The sequence below is a fragment of the Salarias fasciatus genome, chromosome 16, assembly GCF_902148845.1.
Source record: "Salarias fasciatus chromosome 16, fSalaFa1.1, whole genome shotgun sequence".
NCBI lineage: Eukaryota > Metazoa > Chordata > Actinopteri > Blenniiformes > Blenniidae > Salarias > Salarias fasciatus.
The window spans coordinates 3699987-3718913 of record NC_043760.1 but is presented as its reverse complement, the minus strand read 5'-3'; the positions used below and the strand labels follow the sequence as shown (position 1 = coordinate 3718913).

The following is an 18927-nucleotide window of genomic DNA, read 5'->3' as shown; positions in this document are numbered from 1 at the left end:
CTGCACTTTTTTGAGACTATATGTTTTGAAGTTCCCAAATTATCCAAATAAAGTATATTAAGAATCATTAAGCTTTACTTCACGGAGTCCCAGACATGGCCTCCAAAATCATTTGAAAAACTAAACAAATTGATTCTGTTTAAGTAGAAGTGTGCAGTTATTGTGGACATTTTATTTTGTAAAACACCGGAAATATAATAATGAGTATTTTATGTTTGAGTTGCAGTCATGAAGAAGACGTCATGTTGGAAACAAACAGATTGAAATTCTAAATCTTTAAATCTGCCGGTACCGGTGTACACCGGCAGCAAAACATGACATCACCCACAATGCACCTGGACCGGAAGTGTTCAATCTGCCTGTGAACCACAGTCACACTGCTGAAGAGAAGCCGGGTTTAGCAGTCGGGTTTCAAGCCTGTGGACTTCTGTGAAAGTTGGATGTTTTTTAAACACGGTTATGTAGCAGCAGAGTCCACGCAGGGCGGACTTTTAGGAGCACGCTAGCTAGTGTTGCTTTGTTTGTGTCCGTTAGCCTGTCGATGCTAACTGGTTGCTAAGTGTTCGGGAGTTTCCGTGAAGACTTCGGCTTGGCGGTTTTCTGTCGGATCAAAGATGAATTAGCTCCTGTTCCAGTCCTGCGGTGGATTTATTACCGGAGCAGGTAGCTGGAGGAACGGGGGACACCATGGCCCTGGCTCCGAAGGAGCTGTCCAACCTGCTGAGCGTCATCTCGGAGGAGGCCTGCTGCAACTCCTTCGAGAGCCTGTCCGCTCACTTCCACCACTTCTTCGGGAAGGCGGAGCACTTCCGGGTGGGTTCGGTTCTGGTCCTGCTCCTGCAGCAGCCCGACCTGCTGCCCAGCTCCCCGCAGCGGCTCACCGCTCTCTACCTCCTGTGGGAGATGTACCGCACCGAGCCGCTGGCCGCCAACCCCTTCGCCGCCGTGTTCGCCCACCTGCTGAACCCCGCCCCGGCCGGAGAGGAGCCGGAGAAGGTCCTGTCCGGTGGGTCCGAGCCTCATCCTCCCCGCACCGAGATCCGGGACGAGTCCGGATTATAGAGCAGTTTACTCCGAACGTATAGGTGGAAGAGCATCTTACTTCACTAACTGAAGGAACTTCAGCCAGCATCCAGATTATAGAGCGTCTTCCTCCTCTAACATCCAGATTATAGAGCATCTTCCTCCCTCTAACATCCAGATTATAGAGCATCTCCCTCCTCTAGCATCCAGATTATAGAGCATCTTCCTCCTCTGACATCCAGATCATAGAGCATCTTCCACTGAATGATGTAACTTCAGTTAACTGTCCAGATTATAGATTACTACAGGGTTACATCCAGGTGTATTAAGAGTAGACACCCAGAGGTGGGAGTTCATATTGTTCTGTAGAAAACACATTTTTTGCAGGGTAGAGCGAGTGTGTATCTCAGTGTCCCTCTGTGTTTGGTTCTCTTCATTCTGAGATCAGCATGTTTTTCTTCTGTTACAAGTAAGAACTAAAACATGAACACATTTCTTAAAGTTTATGTTCTCCTCAGATTGTTTCTCCTTGTGTCTGAAGCTGTGTGTGTGTGTGTGTGTGTGTGTGTGTGTGTGTGTGTGTGTGTGTGTGTGTGTGTGTGTGTGTGTGTGTGTGTGTGTGTGTGTGTGTTCAGGCTTCCTGCCTCCCATCACCCAGCCGGAGAAGTTCTTCCTGTCCCAGCTGATGCTGGCTCCGCCCAGAGACCTCTTCAAGAAGACGCCTCGGCAGGTGTCCTGCATGGACGTGGGCAACATGCCTCAGAGCATCGACATCAGCGGGCTGCAGCTCGCCCTGGCAGGTCAGGAGCGTGTCGTCTGAGTGTGGGTGTGTAACCGGCGGGTGTGTTACAGTGGTTTGCCCTGTTCCTGCAGAGCGTCAGTCGGAGCTGCCCACTCAGAGTAAAGCCAGCTTCCCCAGCATCCTGAACGACCCCGACCCCGACTCCTCCAACTCGGGCTTCGACAGCTCGGTGGCCAATCAGATCACAGAGTCTCTGGTGACGGGGCCCCGCCCCCCTCTGGAGAGTGAGTCCTCTGACGGTTCCGATGTCCCCCGAGTGAAAACCGCTCTCCTCCTCTGACCTCTGACCCCTGGCCCCCAGGTCACTTCCGGCCGGAGTTCATCCGGCCGCCGCCTCCTCTGCACGTGTGCGAGGACGAGCTGGCCTGGCTGAACCCCACCGAGCCGGACCACAGCGTGCAGTGGGACCGCTCCATGTGCGTCAAGAACAGCACCGGCGTGGAGATCAAACGCATCATGTCCAAAGCCTTCAAGAGCCCGCTGTCCGCCCAGCAGCAGTCCCAGGTCAGTCCAGGTCAAAGGTCAGCCCTGAACCAGCAGCAGTCCCTGGTCTGTTGAAATGTTTCTAACTTTATAGCTGTTGGAGGCTTTGATGCTGGACTGTTTAATCAATAATGTTATTGCTTCTGGCCCCCTGTTCTTCAGTTTCAGTTGAGTCAATCAGCCTTTTCGTCTAGACTGCTCTCAGTGGGTGAAGCTCATCGAGCTCTTCTTTCCCTGAATAATACGAAATCTGGAGGCCCAGATCTTTGAGAAGTCCAGTTTTTAAAGCGAGCAGCGGCCTTCATTGCTAAACCTCTCAGCATGTTTTTAACCTGACCATCACTACAAATTGCATCCCTGTAGTTTGGAAGGCTGCTCAAGTCCTCCCTCTTTTAAAAGCAGCGCCCCCTACCTGTGTGAACAACTATCAACCAATTTCCAACTCGTGCATTTTGTCAAAGGTCCTTGAAAGACTGATGAACAATCAGTTGAAGGACTTTCTCCAAGCAAACAATATTCTCTCCCCTCATCGACGTGGTTTCAGGAAACAGTGCAGCAGTACTGCAGCCTTCCTGACAGTCACACATGATCTAATAGGGTGACTGGATCACGAAAGACTCTGTCAGATCAAGCAGTTGGCTGGTTTGCTAATTATTGGTCAGACAGAATGTGTGTGTGCATTACGTGCACACGTTAATGGTCATACTTCTACATTATTGAGTGTTTTCTGGTGTGCCTCAGGGCTCTGTTTTGGGCCCAGTCTTGTTCAATATTTACATGAACACACTTGGCAGAAACATACCCAATGCAAAATTCCATTTTTATGCAGACGATACGGTTTTACTGCTGCTGCTCCGGCGGCGTTGAGGCCCTGAGCTGCATGCAGACGGCTCTAACCTTTATAGATTTGAAGCTCGTCTTAAATGTTTCTATAACCAGATTAATGATCTCCTCAGATGGCAGGAAGCTGCCTGACGGGAATGCAGTTGATGTGGCTTCTTATAAATATCTTTGTATTCTAATCGATGGTGGACTTCTATTTAGCTCTCACATGGTTTGCTTGAACCAAAGTTATTCAAATTGAAACTGTCATGTTTCAGTCAAGCAGAAGTTAGCCGCTGCCTCCTTCCTTCCTGTCGGGGTTTATAGTCCCTGAAGTTCACACTGAGGTCTTCAGGCCCTGCTCTGAACTCACCCCAGAAAACCTTTTTCCTCTTCCTCCCTGGCGGCGGCGGCGGCGGTGGCGGCGGCGGAGCAGCTGCTGGCGGAGCTGGAGAAGGACCCCAAGCTGGTGTACCACATCGGCCTGTCTCCGTCCAAACTGCCCGACCTGGTGGAGAACAACCCGCTGGTGGCCATCGAGATGCTGCTGAAGCTGATGCAGAGCAGCCAGATCACCGAGTACTTCTCCGTGCTGGTCAACATGGACATGTCCCTGCACTCCATGGAGGTGGTCAACAGGTGGGGGGGGGGCTGCGTCTCTCACACACACACACACACACACACACACACACACACACACACACACCTCAGTCTGCTCACATGGCCTACACCGCCACTCCTCCACCCTGGTCCTCGAGGACCAGGGTGGAGGAGTGGTGGTGTAGGAGCTTCTGCATTGAGAAGGTCTAACTCCGCCCCCTCCTCTTCCTCCTCCTCCTCCTCCTCCTCCTCCTGCTCCTCCTCCTCCAGGTTGACCACAGCAGTTGACCTCCCCCCAGAGTTCATCCACCTTTACATCTCCAACTGCATCTCCACCTGTGAGCAGATCAAAGACAAGTACATGCAGGTGAGGAGCGGCGGGGCGCGGCGCCACCAGGAGGCCGCGGTAACGGAGAGTAATCGGATTACTTTTGCCCCTTCCAGAACCGTCTGGTGCGGCTGGTCTGCGTCTTCCTGCAGTCCCTGATCCGGAACAAGATCATCAACGTCCAGGACCTCTTCATCGAGGTCCAGGCCTTCTGCATCGAGTTCAGCCGGATCCGCGAGGCCGCCGGACTCTTCCGCCTGCTCAAGACCCTGGACACCGGGGAGAACCCCCCCGAGGCCAAACCCGCCAAGTAGACCCAGGACACCCACTGGCAAGACTCTTCTCTTTTTTTTTTTTTTGCTTTTCTTTTTTTTTTACCGTCAGCCCAGCAGAGATCAGCTTCTTGTGGATTATCTGGACTGTCAGGAGCTCCTCTGAACTCTGAACTTTCTCCTGAATTAAACTCCTTCATCCTTCATCTTGTTTCTTTGTGGTTTTTAGTGAAGTGAGTGAAACCTCAGGACGGCCTCCCGTCTCTCCACATGTTGACAACTTGGCAGCCTTTCCAATCCTCCAGATAACTTATTCTTGTCAAAAGGACTGGCGACAAATCCGGCGAGTTTGGAGGCTTGTTGACAGGAGTGAGAGCAGAGAGGAGAGTGAAGCCGCATCCAGTCAGCCTGAACCCGAACCAAACTAGTCATCAGTTTCCCACAATGCCATTGACCGTTTTTTTTTTTTTTTTTTTTTCCCCATCAATTATTTTGTATTTTCGGTCCATTTAGATGGTTAAAGATACAAGAAGTAAGACATTTACTGTCACATTAATAATATTTCCCATTCTTCACTTGTCATTGAAGAAACATTCCCTTTAAACAATCTCATGTTTAAGGGGACGTTTTGTCTTGGTGATTTTTTTTCTTTCACAGTGGCAGTTCACGGGGCTGGACGTTACACTTCGGGTTCTAGAGCCAATCGTGAGTTCTCGAGGTTGCCAAACAAGCAGCGCAACAATCCGTATTCTATGACCTCGTCGTCGGCCAACCGGCAGTGCAGCGCCGGTCATGTGCGAGCGACGCGCCGCTCGGGAAACACACCTGAACTCTCTGAACTCACCCAAACTGGCAACCTGCATGACGCTCTCTGGGGGGTTTTGGGTTTTTCTTGATGATACTTATTGCACCTTTAATTCTGATAGAAAAACTTTATATGTGAAAATACCAAAAAGAAGTTCGCTTCAAATTTATTTTATACTTCTGTATACTTTCATGAACAACTCTACTTTTAGTACTGTTAGTACTTTTTTATTGGCATTTAGTTCTAGTGTTACCAGTTATGTACATTTAGTCCACTTTTTAGTCACCTTTCAGATATATTAGTTTAACAGTAAAATACTGAAGACACTTTTATGACATTTTGTGCATTTTGTATTTACTGTATTTTACATGACATGAGGATGAAATGGCAGAGTTTGAAGAAAAATACATTTGTATGCAGCCTACTGCTTTTATGTGCAGCCAAAGAAAGTACAAAGTTAAAAAAAAACTAGAATCAGGTGCGATGTGCATTTTTGGGGGAAATGTGGCTCTTGATAGTTGTAGATGTTATTAAACTTTTTCACGTATTCTGGTATTAAAGGAAAGAAAAAAACCAAAAAATGATCAAAATCAAAGAATCGCAATCTAAATCGAACCCACGTCCTAAAAACTGAATCGCAAAGGAATCCCAGCATCCCAGCAACATGAATGTTGTACTGGGACTCCCTGCAGGATGCTACGTGGAGCAGAAGGTCAGAAACTAAACCAAACTTTAGAAAACTAAACTAAAACAAACCTAAGTAGCTCTGCCAAAGTCTCTTTCAGGTCACTTCACTGTCTTTTAATGAAGTTTGATATTCTAACGTTTAGCAATACAGAACAAAACTGATTTACATGATGTTCTAGATCAGGGTTCTGTAGCCTTTATGACCAAAAGAGCCATTTTCCACTTGACTTTCCGTCGAGTCCAGTAGTTCTGGAGCCATAAAGAACATTTAACCATAGAATGAGACGAATGCAGCTCAGGAAGTTTTATACTTGATTTTGATGAACAAACAGAAACTCGATCTTATGAAGCGTTCATGAAGTTTTAACTACAGTTCAGAGTAGTGAACCTTTTATGACACAAAACCTATTTTTGGACCTGATTTTAACAATTTTGTTCTTTTCAAGATTTTTTTTGTTGACAGTTTTGAAATTTTAGCTGTTTTTGCTTTTAGTTTCACTTCTTTTTAAACAGTTTCCTATGTTTTTTTCCCTGTCTTATTTCGTTTTCTTACGCTAAAAATTGTAGACGTTTCAGGTTTTTTTTTAAGCTCTTCTATCTTTTTTTTCCCATTTCTTGTGGTTTTAGCTATTTTTCCCAATTTTACATGTAGCTTTTTTTAATCCCAAAAACAAATCATCAAACGAAAACAAACATCTCAAAACAAACCAAGAGTCAAGAGAAGAAAGCTCATTTGTCGTTCTAAACACATCAAAGCTGTTTTTAACTCCCTTTACTAATACATGCAAATTAGCATATATGCAAATTATCCAATGACATCATTCAGCGACCCTCTGGACAGCCAATAGCGACTTTCCTCTCCGGGGAGTTTCAACACTGACCCCCCCCTCGGTTCACTCTGAATAATCCTAATCTGTCATCTGGAGGGAGGAAGATGCTCCCTGGTCTGACTCTATATCCTCGTCTGTGGTGAAGTGGTGAAGTGGTCGGCTCTGTCGCTGCTCCCAGTTCGAACCACAGTGAACCCAAACACCAGGACGAAGCTTTGATAGAAAAATCTTTTTATTCCTCGTCACAGATGAAGATCTGGAGAGTTAAACGTTCAGGTTTGCTTTGCTTTGCTGCAGACGGTTTGTGATTCCAGATAATCTGATCATCGTCGTCGTCAGGCGGCTGCTGTAGAGCTGCTGAAGGGGAGCGTCACTCCAGAGGTCGGGGTTATGAAAACATGAATCTGATCTGACTTCACACATTATTTGAACGAGGTCGCACAAACGTTACAGTCCAGGATGCTTCACTCTGCCAGAGGAATGTAACCGATTCCAGGACGTCTCCTCTTCACACACACACACACACACACACATACACGCACACACACACACACACACACACGTGCAGCATTAAGACACTCTCAGGCCGCGGGCCATCAGGCAGGCGAACACCGTCATCACCATCTTGGGTTTGACCTCCACCAGGTCCTCGGGCAGCGCGTACACACGGGCGCCGATCTTCCTCGCCATGGAGACGGCGTACCTGAGGAGCAGAGGTCACGTCAGCGCAGAGAGCCCTCCTGAGGGTTTACCGGTTCTGGTCCGGGTCCAGGTCCAGGAACAGGTCCAGGTCCAGGTCCAGGTCCGTACTTTGCGTTCTGCAGCTTGTCTTCCTCCGTCGGCTCCTCCGTCTTCACCAGGTCGTACCGGATCGACCCGGGCTGGATGGCGTCGATCAGGTCCAGAACCGGCATGCTGCTGCTGATCGACTTGTCCTGCACACACACACACACACACACACACACGTTCAGTTTTGTTTTTACCACGCTTTTACTCTGTGTGTGTGTGTGTGTGTGTGTGTGTGTGTGTGTGTGTGTGTGTGTGTGTGTGTGTGTGTGTGTGTGTCACCTTGAAGCTGGAGATGGTGTCTTTTCCTGCCTTGCTCAGCGTGTCGTTGACCCAGCTGACGATGGTGTCGTCGTTGACCTTCTGTCCGTCTCCGAGCTCCTCCAGGATGTTGAGTGTGTATCTGAAAGGTTCACGAAGACCACCGGCAAATGAAGACCAGCTGCTCAGGAAGACCACCTCCTCGTGAGGGGGCGGCTCACTCTCACCTTCTCATGAGCTGCCAGAGCAGAGCCAGGGTGAGGGTTCGATTCCCCTCGTTCAGGTCCTGCCCCGCGATGCCCACCAGGGAGAACTTGGCCTCCTTCTTTCCCAGCTCCACCGCGTAGTTACAGTTCTCCAGCTGGACGAGACGGGACACCAGAGAGCGTCAGAGACCCTCCAGTGGACACACACCCCGATCTACTGCTCTGAGGGTCCCGGGTACCTTCTTCATGTTGTAGCCCAGCTTGGGGTAGGGGGGCTTGTTGACCCGGTCCCAGTCCACAGGAACCTTGATCTTCTCATACAGCTGGAAGATCACCAGGGCGTCGTCGATGTCCCTGGAACGGCACACAGACCAGCTTCACACACTGCAGAGCGGCCCGTCCCTCCTCCTGGTCCTGGTCCTGGTCCTGGTCCTGGTCCTGGGTTCTAGACTTACATGTAGAGGTGGTTGACTCGAGGGTTCACTCCCAGAGAGTTCATCCAGTTCCTGAAGGTCCGCTCCTCTCTGGTCTCTCCTGCAGCACAAACAGACGGGTTCCAGAAGAACCGCGATGCTCAGAACCGGAACCACTGAAGACCGACCGAGAAACCGAAACGCCACAAAGCCCGACTCATAAAACTCCCAAGACTTCATCCTGATGAGCCGGTTCTGCATCCGTCGCAAACCTCTACATGGTTTTCTTTTTTATGTGTCTTTCCAAGTTCAAGCTTCATTTTCATGTTTTTAGCTTTTCATGTTTCGTTTCTTTTGATTTTTTTGTTTTCAATTTTTTGTTTCTTTTCATTTTATTGTTTCTCACTTTCTGTTTAGTCTCTTTCCTTTTTTCATGTTTTTTATTTTTTTGGTTTCTTTTAAATTAAATGGAATTTGGAAAACTGGAAAACACACACACACACACACACACACACACACACACACACACACACAGACACACACAGACACACACTCAGACCTTCGATGGCGCTGAGGTCCAGGTCCTGGTTCTCGGGTTTCTTCAGAGCCGGGTACTTGTTGAACAGATTGGCCACGAAGGCTAGGTTGAGCTTGGGGTTGCCGCGGACGACGTCGGTGGCGGTGACGAACTGTCTGCAGCCCAGCCGGTCGGCCTGCTCCAGCATACACTCCGCCCGCTTCACGTCCTCCTTCTCCTGCAGGGGGCGAACTGTCTCAGTGTGTGTCTGTGCTTGTGTGTCTCTCGGTGTGTTTGTGTGTGTGTTTCTCTGGCTCTGTGTGTGTCACTAGGCACGTTTACACGGGCCCAGAAATCCTCCGTGTAACCGGATTGTAGGGCGAAGGGGATTGTAAATGCGTCATGTAAACGCCCGAGTGGATCCGCTTCACTTGTATTTGGGAGTCGATTGTTCGAGGTCGTCTACGCCGATCGATAATCCGCTCCGTGTCTCATATATACAGTGTCTGACAGCGGAGCGGATTAACCGGGGATTGTCGGTTCTACCATGCGTTTCCTCGTACGTTGTGACGCAATGACGTGCGCAGTAAACGGGAAGCAGGACAGTCAGAAACCATCAGAAGAAGCGGACGGTGGTTGAGAAACAGTTTTTCAATAAGAAACCCCGAGAGGAAAAACACTGGAGGGGCGAGATGGAAGCAAATCATGCAACAGCGAGTTGTTAAAGAGAGCTCAGTGGTAGACGACCGGCGGACCGCCCGGCCGGTGTTATGGATTAACTGGTTCCCTTCTTAATGAGTGTTGGGTTTATGTGTAAACACATGCTGGTAACAGCAGATGTTAAAAAAACTCACAAAAGACTCTGAACTCATAAATTTACTGTAACTGTAGATCACCGAAGTTGGGTAGAACGACTACAAGTTTCCGTCGGATTTTCAACGTCTGTAGGTCATAAGTTAACACGGACACCAGTTAATTCAAAACACTGGCAGGCGGAGCGGGGCCCCGGCGCTCACACCGGGTCGTGCCGCTGGGCGGGGCGGGGCGGGGCTCCGGCCGGGGGAGCGCTCGCTTTGTCAGCAGCGTCTCCTGGAGATGTTGGGACATTATTTGAGCAGAGGTCCAGCAGATAAAAACACTCTGCTCGGCGCTGAGGACTGCTGCTGCAGAGCTAAAGATCAGAACCTGAAAATTCCATGAGAGACTTTGTGCTCATGTCACAGGATGCCGTATAATCCGCTTCACCCGGGGCCCTGGTAGACCGGGATTGACTGTGAATTGCAAATGCGTTTAATACGATTGTTTTCAATCGGATTGAAAAAAAAACACGTAATCTGGGCCAGTGTGTGTGTGTGTGTGTGTGTGTGTGGGGTCTGACCCTCAGCCCTGACATGTCCAGGGGGATGGGCGGGATCCCCTCCTCGTCTCCTTTGGGCGCGATCTGCTCCAGCAGGCTGTAATAAGCTTTGGAATCCTGAAACACAGTTTGGAAAGCTTCAGCTTTTCACCTCCACAATATCAGTATCAACACCGAAACACAGAAATCAGTTCAGCTGTTCACAGAGAAGATATTCCAGTTTAATCAGAGTAAAACCTACCTTGCATGCGGAGAATGAAGGTTACATCAGGAGATGTTTCACTCTATCTTATTGATTTCTACATCAAAACATTTATTGTCGTCTTTTTCAGATGAACTGCATTTCAAGCATCAGACAGTGAATAAAACACAGAGAACGGTTTGAGTGTGTCCCCTGCAGTCAGGATTTGAGCCAACCTAAACGTGGAGGAGTGCGCTTGTTTTGCTGACCTTGATGTCTGAGCTGAAGTTGTTGATCTTCTTGCAGCCGGCCTCCTCCAGGTGGTAGTTGACCCAGCGCAGCAGCAGCTCCTCAGGGGAGAGCTTCATGAGGTCCTCCAAGCTCTCGCCGTCCCGCAGCAGAGCCACCAGGGCTGCACACACACACACACACACACACACATCAAGTATCACATCTGACTCCAGTGAAACACGGAGCTCCTCAGGGTTCTGCCTTCGGACCTCCAGTTTTCACGTTTTACCTGCTTCCTGTTGAGAAAACACACATTTCCCCGGTTCTGGAGAAATGACGGGCGGAACGGAAGTGTGTGTCGCTCACCGTCGTTCTTGCTGAGCTCGATGTCGGCGAACAGGCCGATCTTGATGACCTGCCACAGCAGGCCCAGGACCAGGTGCTGCCGGCCCTCCTTCAGGTCCTCGGCCCCGATGTTGACCACGTGGCAGCCGATGGCGGACGCAGAGTTCAGGGCAAGGTTGAGGTTCTCCTGTTGGACGGACAGACGGGGGGGGGGGGTGAGACGGGGGGACGTCCACAGAGCGGACGGGGGAGGGGGCGGGACTTCCTGTCTCACCTGGATGGTGAAGGGCGTCAGCTTCTTCTTGTTGATGGTCCTCTCGTCGATGGTGTCGGGGACGGACAGGTTGATCATCTTACTACAGAGGAGCAGCAGTGGGGTTAGCTTGCCATGCTAACACCATGCTAACACCATGCTAACAGAGCTAACCTGGGCTAACATGTTCATTTCTCCACTCATCCTCTTTCATCCAGTCATTCTCCTGCATAGCTTTTCATCACTTCATCTTCCTTTTTTTACTGCTTTTTCTTTTGTATTAATAGTCCTCCAGTTATTATAAGGTATACTTTATTTAGTTAGTTAGTTAGTTAGTTAGTTAGTTAGTTAGTTAGTTAGTTAGTTAGTTAGTTAGTTAGTTAGGCATTCATTCATTCATTATGACATTGTGTTGTTCATTTTCAGTTTTGTCCATTCACTTAAAAATAATGAAACATAACAAAATATATTAAAAACAGAATTGATAAAGTTTCAGTGATTTTTTTTTGAAAACAGTAGTATATTATAAATCATAAGAAACTGTAATTCAGTGAAAATAAATTAATTTGAATGAAATAAAAGTAGAAAAAAGTAAAACAAATTTAAAACATGAAAGACAATACAATAAGAATGCAAAAATAATTCCAATAATAATAATTTGAGGATACTGACAATGACAATAATAATAGTAATAATAATAAACAGAATTACCGTAATACATAATGTCAATGTAATGAAATTATTGTTGTTCGTGGTTTGATAAAATAATTCAAAAAACAAAAAATATAAATTAAAAAATTCATGAAAAACAAAACAAAATAAAATTAAGTTAAAACAAAGTAATGTGAAGATTTTTTGGGGGGGGCGGAGGTTAAAGATGGAAAAACATTGAGTGGCATACATTTTAAAAATGAAATGAAATATAATAAAAAGCAAAAAGAAATGTCTCAGAAGAGAATGGCCAAAAAATAGCTTAGAAAAATAAAAATGATAATATTTTTACCAAGAAAATAATGTTATTGATACTTCCTGTGTGAAGTGTGTGAAGTGTGTGAAGTGTGTGTGACGACTGATGTGTGGATCCGTACCAGAGGACGATCCCGTCTCCCACAGCGGTGAACAGGTCGTCGGTTCCTGGGTCCATTGGAAGAACGTGCTTACAGTCCGGATCGTTCTCCAGAGATTTATTGATCCAGTTCACAAAGGCCACCTTCTCCTCCTCTGCAGACACAGTCAAGTTTTCTGTTACTCACAATACACAGTATACACCACAATATGGCTGCAAAACGTCCGTCTGTGGCTTTGCTCTAATGAAAACGGTGTAGAAGCTGAGAAAAACAACAATCGTTCATGAATTTCATTTAAAATCAGAAACTTTGGCTGGTCTGTGGTCTCCGAATGGTTAAAGTTATGACAGTTTACATTTAAAATCATATTTAAAAAACCTGAATGATTCCATTATTGGCTTTATCAGCATGAAATAATCTAAACTATGTATGTGTCGGATTTATTACATGTGTAAACCTACTCTGTGTGTGTGTGTGTGTGTGTGTGTGTGTGTGTGTGTGTGTGTGTGTGTGTGTGTGTGTGTGTGTGTGTGTGTGTGTGTGTGCGTGTACCAGAGTAGGAGTGCTGCGTCCCGGACTGCTCCGAGCGTCCTGCCACGCTGCACAGGCCCTCCTTCTTGTTGATGGCTTTCCGGAAGGTTTTGGCCACGTCGGAGCTCCTCAGGCCGTGAACCACCTGGAGGACGACACAGGTCATCAGAGAACAGCTGATCAGGGGGAGGAAGAGAGGATCAGCTGATCAGGGGGAGGAAGAGAGGAAGAAGAGCTCATCAGGGAGACAAAGACAAGGTTCAAAGGTCCAGTGGGATTAAATGTTGACATGATGAGGAGGAAACGCGGGTCAGTAGCGCCTCCCTCTCGGAGCGTCTGACCTGGGTGAACTCGTCGAAGCTGAGCTGGTCGCTGGTCTTGGTCAGCTCCTCCACCAGCTCCCTCACCCGGTAGCCCGGCAGCGCCAGGTTGGAGGCCCTGAAGAGCTCCGTCAGCTCATCTTTGCAGATGTATCCGTTTCCGTTCACATCTGGAGACAGAAGAGACGCAGGTTGACCTCCACAGCGAGGCTTCAGCTCCCCGACAGGACCACAGCTCAGAGTCTGAGGGAGTTCTGGGCTAACGCTGTGTTTTCACTGCGAGCTTCAGAGAGTTGCCTGAATAAAAGGATGGTTTTGAGGCAGTTAAGACATTTAAAAACAATCGAAGGGAACTTAAAACTAAAGTTCATGGCAGCCAAGATCAGTGTGTGTGTGTGTGTGTGTGTGTGTGTGTGTGTGTGTGTGTGTGTGTGTGTGTGTGTGTGTGTGAGAGAATCTCAGAGAATGTGACGGCTGGTTCCTCCTCTCAGGTTTCAGTACGTGATAACATCCAGAACAGGACCGCCGGTCGTCTCTCTGGCCTCAGACAGGAGGAAGTGACGGTTTGATCGTTACTCTCGGCTCACCGATCTTGTTGAACGCCTCCCTCAGTTCCTCCAGCTCCTCTGGACCGACGGGTGTGGGGGCGGCCATGCTGTGGACTGGGCTGAGCAGTGGAACCTGACAGAAACACACCGCAGGGTTTTCAGGGTCACACAGGGAGCACAGTCTGGATTACAGCTGTGAGACTGAAACATTATGATGTTTCTGATTAGTTCTGTCATGTTGGAAATCGACTCATTGACTTTGAGAAGTTCCAGGCTGGAATTATCCAAATGGACGGAACGGGTGGAACCTCTGTCAGATTATAGAGCATCTTCCTCCTCTAACATCCAGATTACAGAGCAGACCTTCAGTGCGTCATTCTGGTGTCGGGGGATTGTGTTACTTCTGGATTATTTAACGAAGCAGGACTTTAGGGAAATAGTAACAGAACTTCTGCAAAAAAAAGGTGAATAAAATGCAAACAGTTGTGTGTTGACAGAGAGAGAAACTTCCAGCATCGTCAGTAGCAGCTGGTCAATTCAGTCTAGTTTCCACCTTTATGAGACAAACAAACACAAATCTGACAGGGATCCTTTGTCTTTAGAGCCACATTTCTCTGTTTTAAAATCAACATGTGGATGTGAGAAAAGTGAAGCAAAGAGACATTCTTCCCTCTCTGAACGGCGTGAGCGGCGGAGGAGGAAGCAGTCGGTCACATGTCACATGCAGCCATCATGATTCATTCTGACGGCTCTCAAGGCCTTTTTAGGCAGTTCAGCCCGACACGGCGAGGCGGAGGAAGAGGTGGAGGAAGACCGCGCTTTAACCTGCGAAGGCGTCAAACAGCACTTCCAGCCGCGACGGAGAAAACCATCCGAGGTGAAATGTCACAGAACCGCAGATCAAAGGCGTGTGTTTCACTGACGCCGAGCAACTCCTGGAAGAGCAGCTTCATCATTTCCTGCCAGTGGAACAAACCCCCCCCTTCAGCCACTCTCACCATCAGAAGGCGGGAGGCGAACGGCCACCAACCACATGAAACCAAACTCTAATCTGGAAAAACATGTCATGTTAAAGGAATAAAACAACAAATACCAAAGAAATGCAGCCTGAATTCATCTGAAGCCGTTCAGAGATAAGAAGCTTTTTCTCCACTGAGATCACTGAGATCAACACACTGTAAACATTAACAGTGGAGAACACAGACAATCCTATGGACAGAACACCAGGTGGGGCTGTCAACTCTGAAACACTTCGTCGTATTTTGGAATAACTCGTAACATTTTGGAACAGTTATCACAAAATGTGGGTGTTCTCATGTTTTTTCTCCAGAAAATGCAATAATTCAGTGTGACATGTGGTTTGTCATGTGACAAACCATCAAATTTGATGCTTTAATTAGAAAAACCATCAGAACAACATTAAACTTCCATCTCAGCTGGTATTAATGTGGTATAAATCTTGATAACGAGCAGAATGTTTCATTCACACGTGAGTCAAATGTCCTCTGTTTTCTAGTATTCATTCTAATGGAGAATGTGTTGACAGACTGCAACAAAACAACAACTATCAACACACTGGGTTATTGATGCAACCAAGTTTTTTTTCCAGTTCTTCATTTATTTTTATTAAGCTTTGTATGATTTATAAAATTTGGTGCGCCTGACATTTTCCTGTCAGTCATGCTAACTCAGCGTAGCTTCTGTCTCTTCTCTTTCTCATGAACGTGGAACATCCACATTTCTAAACAAAAATGTTACAATATGCAACAAGCCATTACAAAATGCAGCAATGTTTATCACAAATTGCATTTTACTGATTTTATCACCAAACGTGGTAAATTATTATGACAACATGCGGCGTCATTACACAATGAGGTGAAAACATGTGACATCGTTATTATGAAGGAACTACAAGTCTTCAGCTGTGTGTCATCCGCTTCACTCATTCATTCACATGTCAGCATGAAATATGTACTTTCATTCTGTGTTCTCTCCTCTGCACTCTGAATGTTAGAGGAGGAAGATGCTCTAGAGGAGGAACTAGAAATAGAAACTGTTCTCTTTCACTGACACTTTGGTTGATGCTGAAACAACATCCAGTTCAACAGTAAACAGGAGCTTAACGACAGCGTCACTGTTAAGAGCTTTGTGATGAGAGAGACAGCGGCTCTGCAACTCCAGATCTGTTTCCACCAGTCACAGAACAGACACTCCAGTAACTAACTGAAGGTAAAAAGTGGTTTGCTCAGTACTCGAATCATGGTTTCCTTCATGAGTTTGAAACAGGCAGAATACCTTAAATGGGAAAACGTCTCTCAGTTCAGCTTTTTGTTGTCAGAGTGACTCAGACGACGTAATGAGGAGAGTTTGAGCAAAGAGGAAAGAGAAGTGAGCAGAGAAGAAGCAGAAATGAAACCAATGTGAAGTCTGGACGTTCAGAAATTCACTTCTTATCTGCTGCGTTTGAAACACAGAGCCTCAGAAGAGACTCGGGCCGACGGATTTAAAGAGCAGCAGACATCGCCACGCTTCACGCCAGTGGAACCAAACGTCTCGGCCGTCGTCATGTTCTCCGTTCCGGTGGAACCGTGAAGCCATGTAAATTAGAGTTCACTCTGTTTAACTCTGAGTCAGGAACTCCAGCTCAGGGTAACTTTTGTATTTCAGAGCTGAGATTTTCATCTGGAACTCAGTTATTGTTTCCACACGTCAGTTCAAAGCCGTCGTTCTGCTGTTTATGTTTGTTGTACAGAGAGAAGTTTGTGATCAATGTTTATTTATTCACTCATTTATTTATTTACTTTGTTTTTTTTTAATTGTCATTTGTGTGAAATAATTAGCATTTCTTTAATGTTTTCATACAAATAAAAATTATAATTAAAGAAATAACTATAATAATAAAAGTGTTTGTTGAACTGAAGTAGTTCGGACAAGTTTTAAATGATACTATTAAATATATTTATTTATACTGTATATTTCAATTAATTTTAAACTTGTATGTTTTAAAGCTGTATTTTCAATAGATTTAAACAAATCAGTAATCATTCTGCTTGCTTCTTTTCATCATTAGACGCTGGATTGAGATAAACAGAGGAGAAAAAACAATATAAGGTTTATAGTGCTGTCAAGTGATTAATTTTTTAATTAATTAATCAGGACTCTGGCCACAATTAATCACATCTTTTGTAAACTTGTAATCAACACACAAAATCACCAATTTAATCCACAAAAATGTCTCAGTGGAGCAGATTCTCATCAGAAAACACTCACTAATGTGAGATTCGAACCATCCAACATCTCAAAGTATGAAGAATCGAATCCTGATAATTCACCCGGACTGAACAGGGAGGAAAAACAATGAAGCCTCAATGACTGGAAAAGGAGCAATTTCTCCTTCTGACCCTAATTCTGTGATTTAATTGTGATTAAAACTGACTGCACTAAAAGTTTATGATCTGGCTGATCTGGAATCCTTTCAGCAGCTCTGACTGAGGAAATAAAGACAGTGAAGCAGCGTGATGCAGACACCGAGAGGAGCGAGCAGCTTCCTCAACATGTGACTCGATCTGGAGTTCATCCTGTCGCCCCAGATTGCTCAACGTCTCATCATCAGGTTGTCACATCGCGTGCCGCTTCTCCACAAACGCTCAATTAAATGCACAAATTTGAAAAACCAAATGTTTGTGCCAAATTTATATATTAAAACAAATACACTGCTAAATGTGCATGTTTTCAATAAACGCACAGCTAAATGTGTATATTCTAAATAAATACAATGCTAATTTGGTAAATTTTAAATAAATGCACTGCTTAATGTGATGTTTTAAATAAATGTGCTGCTAAATAAAAGCACTCAGAATGAGCCCATTTTAAACAGAGTTAAACTACTTCCCTGTAAAATGCAGAAGAGCAATATTATAATGTAACAGACACTTGAATAAAATCCTCTCTGGTCCTCTTCCTCCTCCGTCACAGTTTTCCACAACACTGATCACATCCTCTTTGTTCAGTGACCAGCCAGATCATTAGGACCGGTGTGTTTTCTGTCAGCTCCAGCAGGAGGCGTCGATCGGGCCACACAGAGCCCTGAAACCTGAGGGCGTGACCCCTGCTCGCCCCCAGCTCCAACGGCTGCAGATCACTTCATCAAACTGCCGCATGCTCTCACATTCATCCATCTTTCTGCTTTAAACATGAACTTTGTGGATAAATGTTGACTTGTTTTGATTCATGCATGTATCTTATATGCATCTTATGTTTGCCTTGTCACGGTTTTTATATCCAGACCAGTAAGTTTTCTGTTCAGTTTATCTCTGCTGCTGAGAACGCTGTAAATTTCTCCTCTGTGAGATAAAAAAAAATGCATATTTTATCATGTTTTACATCCCACGAACAAGCAGGAGAAAGTCTGAGTTCTTGACTGGGTCATAATGTTGTGGCTGGTTGTCATATACTGTGAGCAACATGCGTGCTGATAAAATGATCTGGATTAAAATGCTTCATAAAGAGCCAAACGCCAGCCTGCAGATGGAACCTTCTCCACTCCTCGTCTCTGAGTCTCCAGACTGTTGCTTCATCTGGCGATCTGAGCTGAATATTTGCTGATAAAATGCAGCAGTTGTTGAACGTTTGAGCAGGATTTTGTGCAAATGAGCTGAAGAAAACCGCAAACTTCCTTTTGAGCTGCAGCACTGGTTTAACTTCTGCTTCCTCCTCGGCTGGGCTGCAGGCCTCGCTGCTCATCTACTCTCTGCTCTTCTTGCTTCTTTTTAATGATTTAAGATGGATTTTCTGCAGGTGCATCAGTTGTAAATGCGGTTACCACTCCAGACCCACCTTCAGCTGATTTTAGTCTCGAGCGAAACAAAGACGGCGGTGCTGGTCTCAGCGCGATGCGTTCGGGTGACCTCTACGCAGACGACTCTGTGGTTTACCTGAGCGGTGCGGAGAGGTGGCGAGGAGGCGTGGAGGTGTGGAAGGCAGCGGCTGGTCCGTCCGTCCGAACGTCTGGCAGCTCGACGGTGAACTGACAGCGAGGCGATGTGGCATCTATTCAAACGCAGGAGGAAGGAAGTGACACGCGGCGCTACAGAAACAGGAATGGAAGGCGTTTTGTCTTTATATGGTAATGTGCTGCGGCTGAAAGGAGAAGAGACCTGGGGGGAGGTCTGGAGAGACCACCTGCAACCTGGAGACCTCTAGGATCTGTAGAACCCACCTAGAACCTGTAGACCACCAGGATCTGGAGAGAGCATCTAC

The 18927-nt window shown here is 46.4% G+C and overlaps 2 protein-coding genes across 2 annotated transcripts; one reads left to right on the top strand and one right to left on the bottom strand.

Moving 5' to 3' along the window:
• Window positions 1-342: 342 nt before the first annotated feature.
• On the top strand, window positions 343-4676 carry cnot11 (CCR4-NOT transcription complex, subunit 11). The gene is made up of 7 exons (XM_030111668.1): window positions 343-1006; window positions 1659-1823; window positions 1897-2049; window positions 2127-2329; window positions 3567-3769; window positions 4001-4097; window positions 4175-4676. Exons 1-7 carry the CDS (start codon window positions 688-690, stop codon window positions 4370-4372), a joined length of 1338 nt encoding a protein of 445 aa, XP_029967528.1. The 5' UTR covers window positions 343-687; the 3' UTR covers window positions 4373-4676.
• A 2186-nt stretch (window positions 4677-6862) lies between these two features.
• LOC115402963 (lymphocyte cytosolic protein 1 (L-plastin)) lies at window positions 6863-18743 on the bottom strand. The gene is made up of 16 exons (XM_030111666.1): window positions 18603-18743; window positions 13708-13801; window positions 13142-13290; window positions 12822-12945; window positions 12291-12423; window positions 11224-11305; window positions 10971-11136; window positions 10643-10785; window positions 10214-10309; window positions 8878-9073; window positions 8361-8439; window positions 8145-8259; window positions 7927-8060; window positions 7721-7841; window positions 7463-7587; window positions 6863-7355 (listed from the first exon to the last, which is right to left on the bottom strand). Exons 2-16 carry the CDS (start codon window positions 13772-13774, stop codon window positions 7223-7225), a joined length of 1863 nt encoding a protein of 620 aa, XP_029967526.1. The 5' UTR covers window positions 13775-13801; window positions 18603-18743; the 3' UTR covers window positions 6863-7222.
• Window positions 18744-18927: the final 184 nt, after the last annotated feature.

Coding starts and splice junctions, on each gene's coding strand:
- cnot11 (XM_030111668.1), top strand. CDS start 688: ATGGCCCTGGCTCCGAAGGAGCTGTCCAACCTGCTGAGCGTCATCTCG. Junction 1,824..1,896: donor GCTGCAGCTCGCCCTGGCAG/GTCAGGAGCGTG, acceptor CTGTTCCTGCAG/AGCGTCAGTCGGAGCTGCCC. Junction 4,098..4,174: donor TCAAAGACAAGTACATGCAG/GTGAGGAGCGGC, acceptor TGCCCCTTCCAG/AACCGTCTGGTGCGGCTGGT.
- LOC115402963 (XM_030111666.1), bottom strand. CDS start 13,774: ATGGCCGCCCCCACACCCGTCGGTCCAGAGGAGCTGGAGGAACTGAGG. Junction 10,310..10,642: donor ACTTCAGCTCAGACATCAAG/GTCAGCAAAACA, acceptor ACTGTGTTTCAG/GATTCCAAAGCTTATTACAG. Junction 7,356..7,462: donor GACAAGCTGCAGAACGCAAA/GTACGGACCTGG, acceptor TCTGCTCCTCAG/GTACGCCGTCTCCATGGCGA.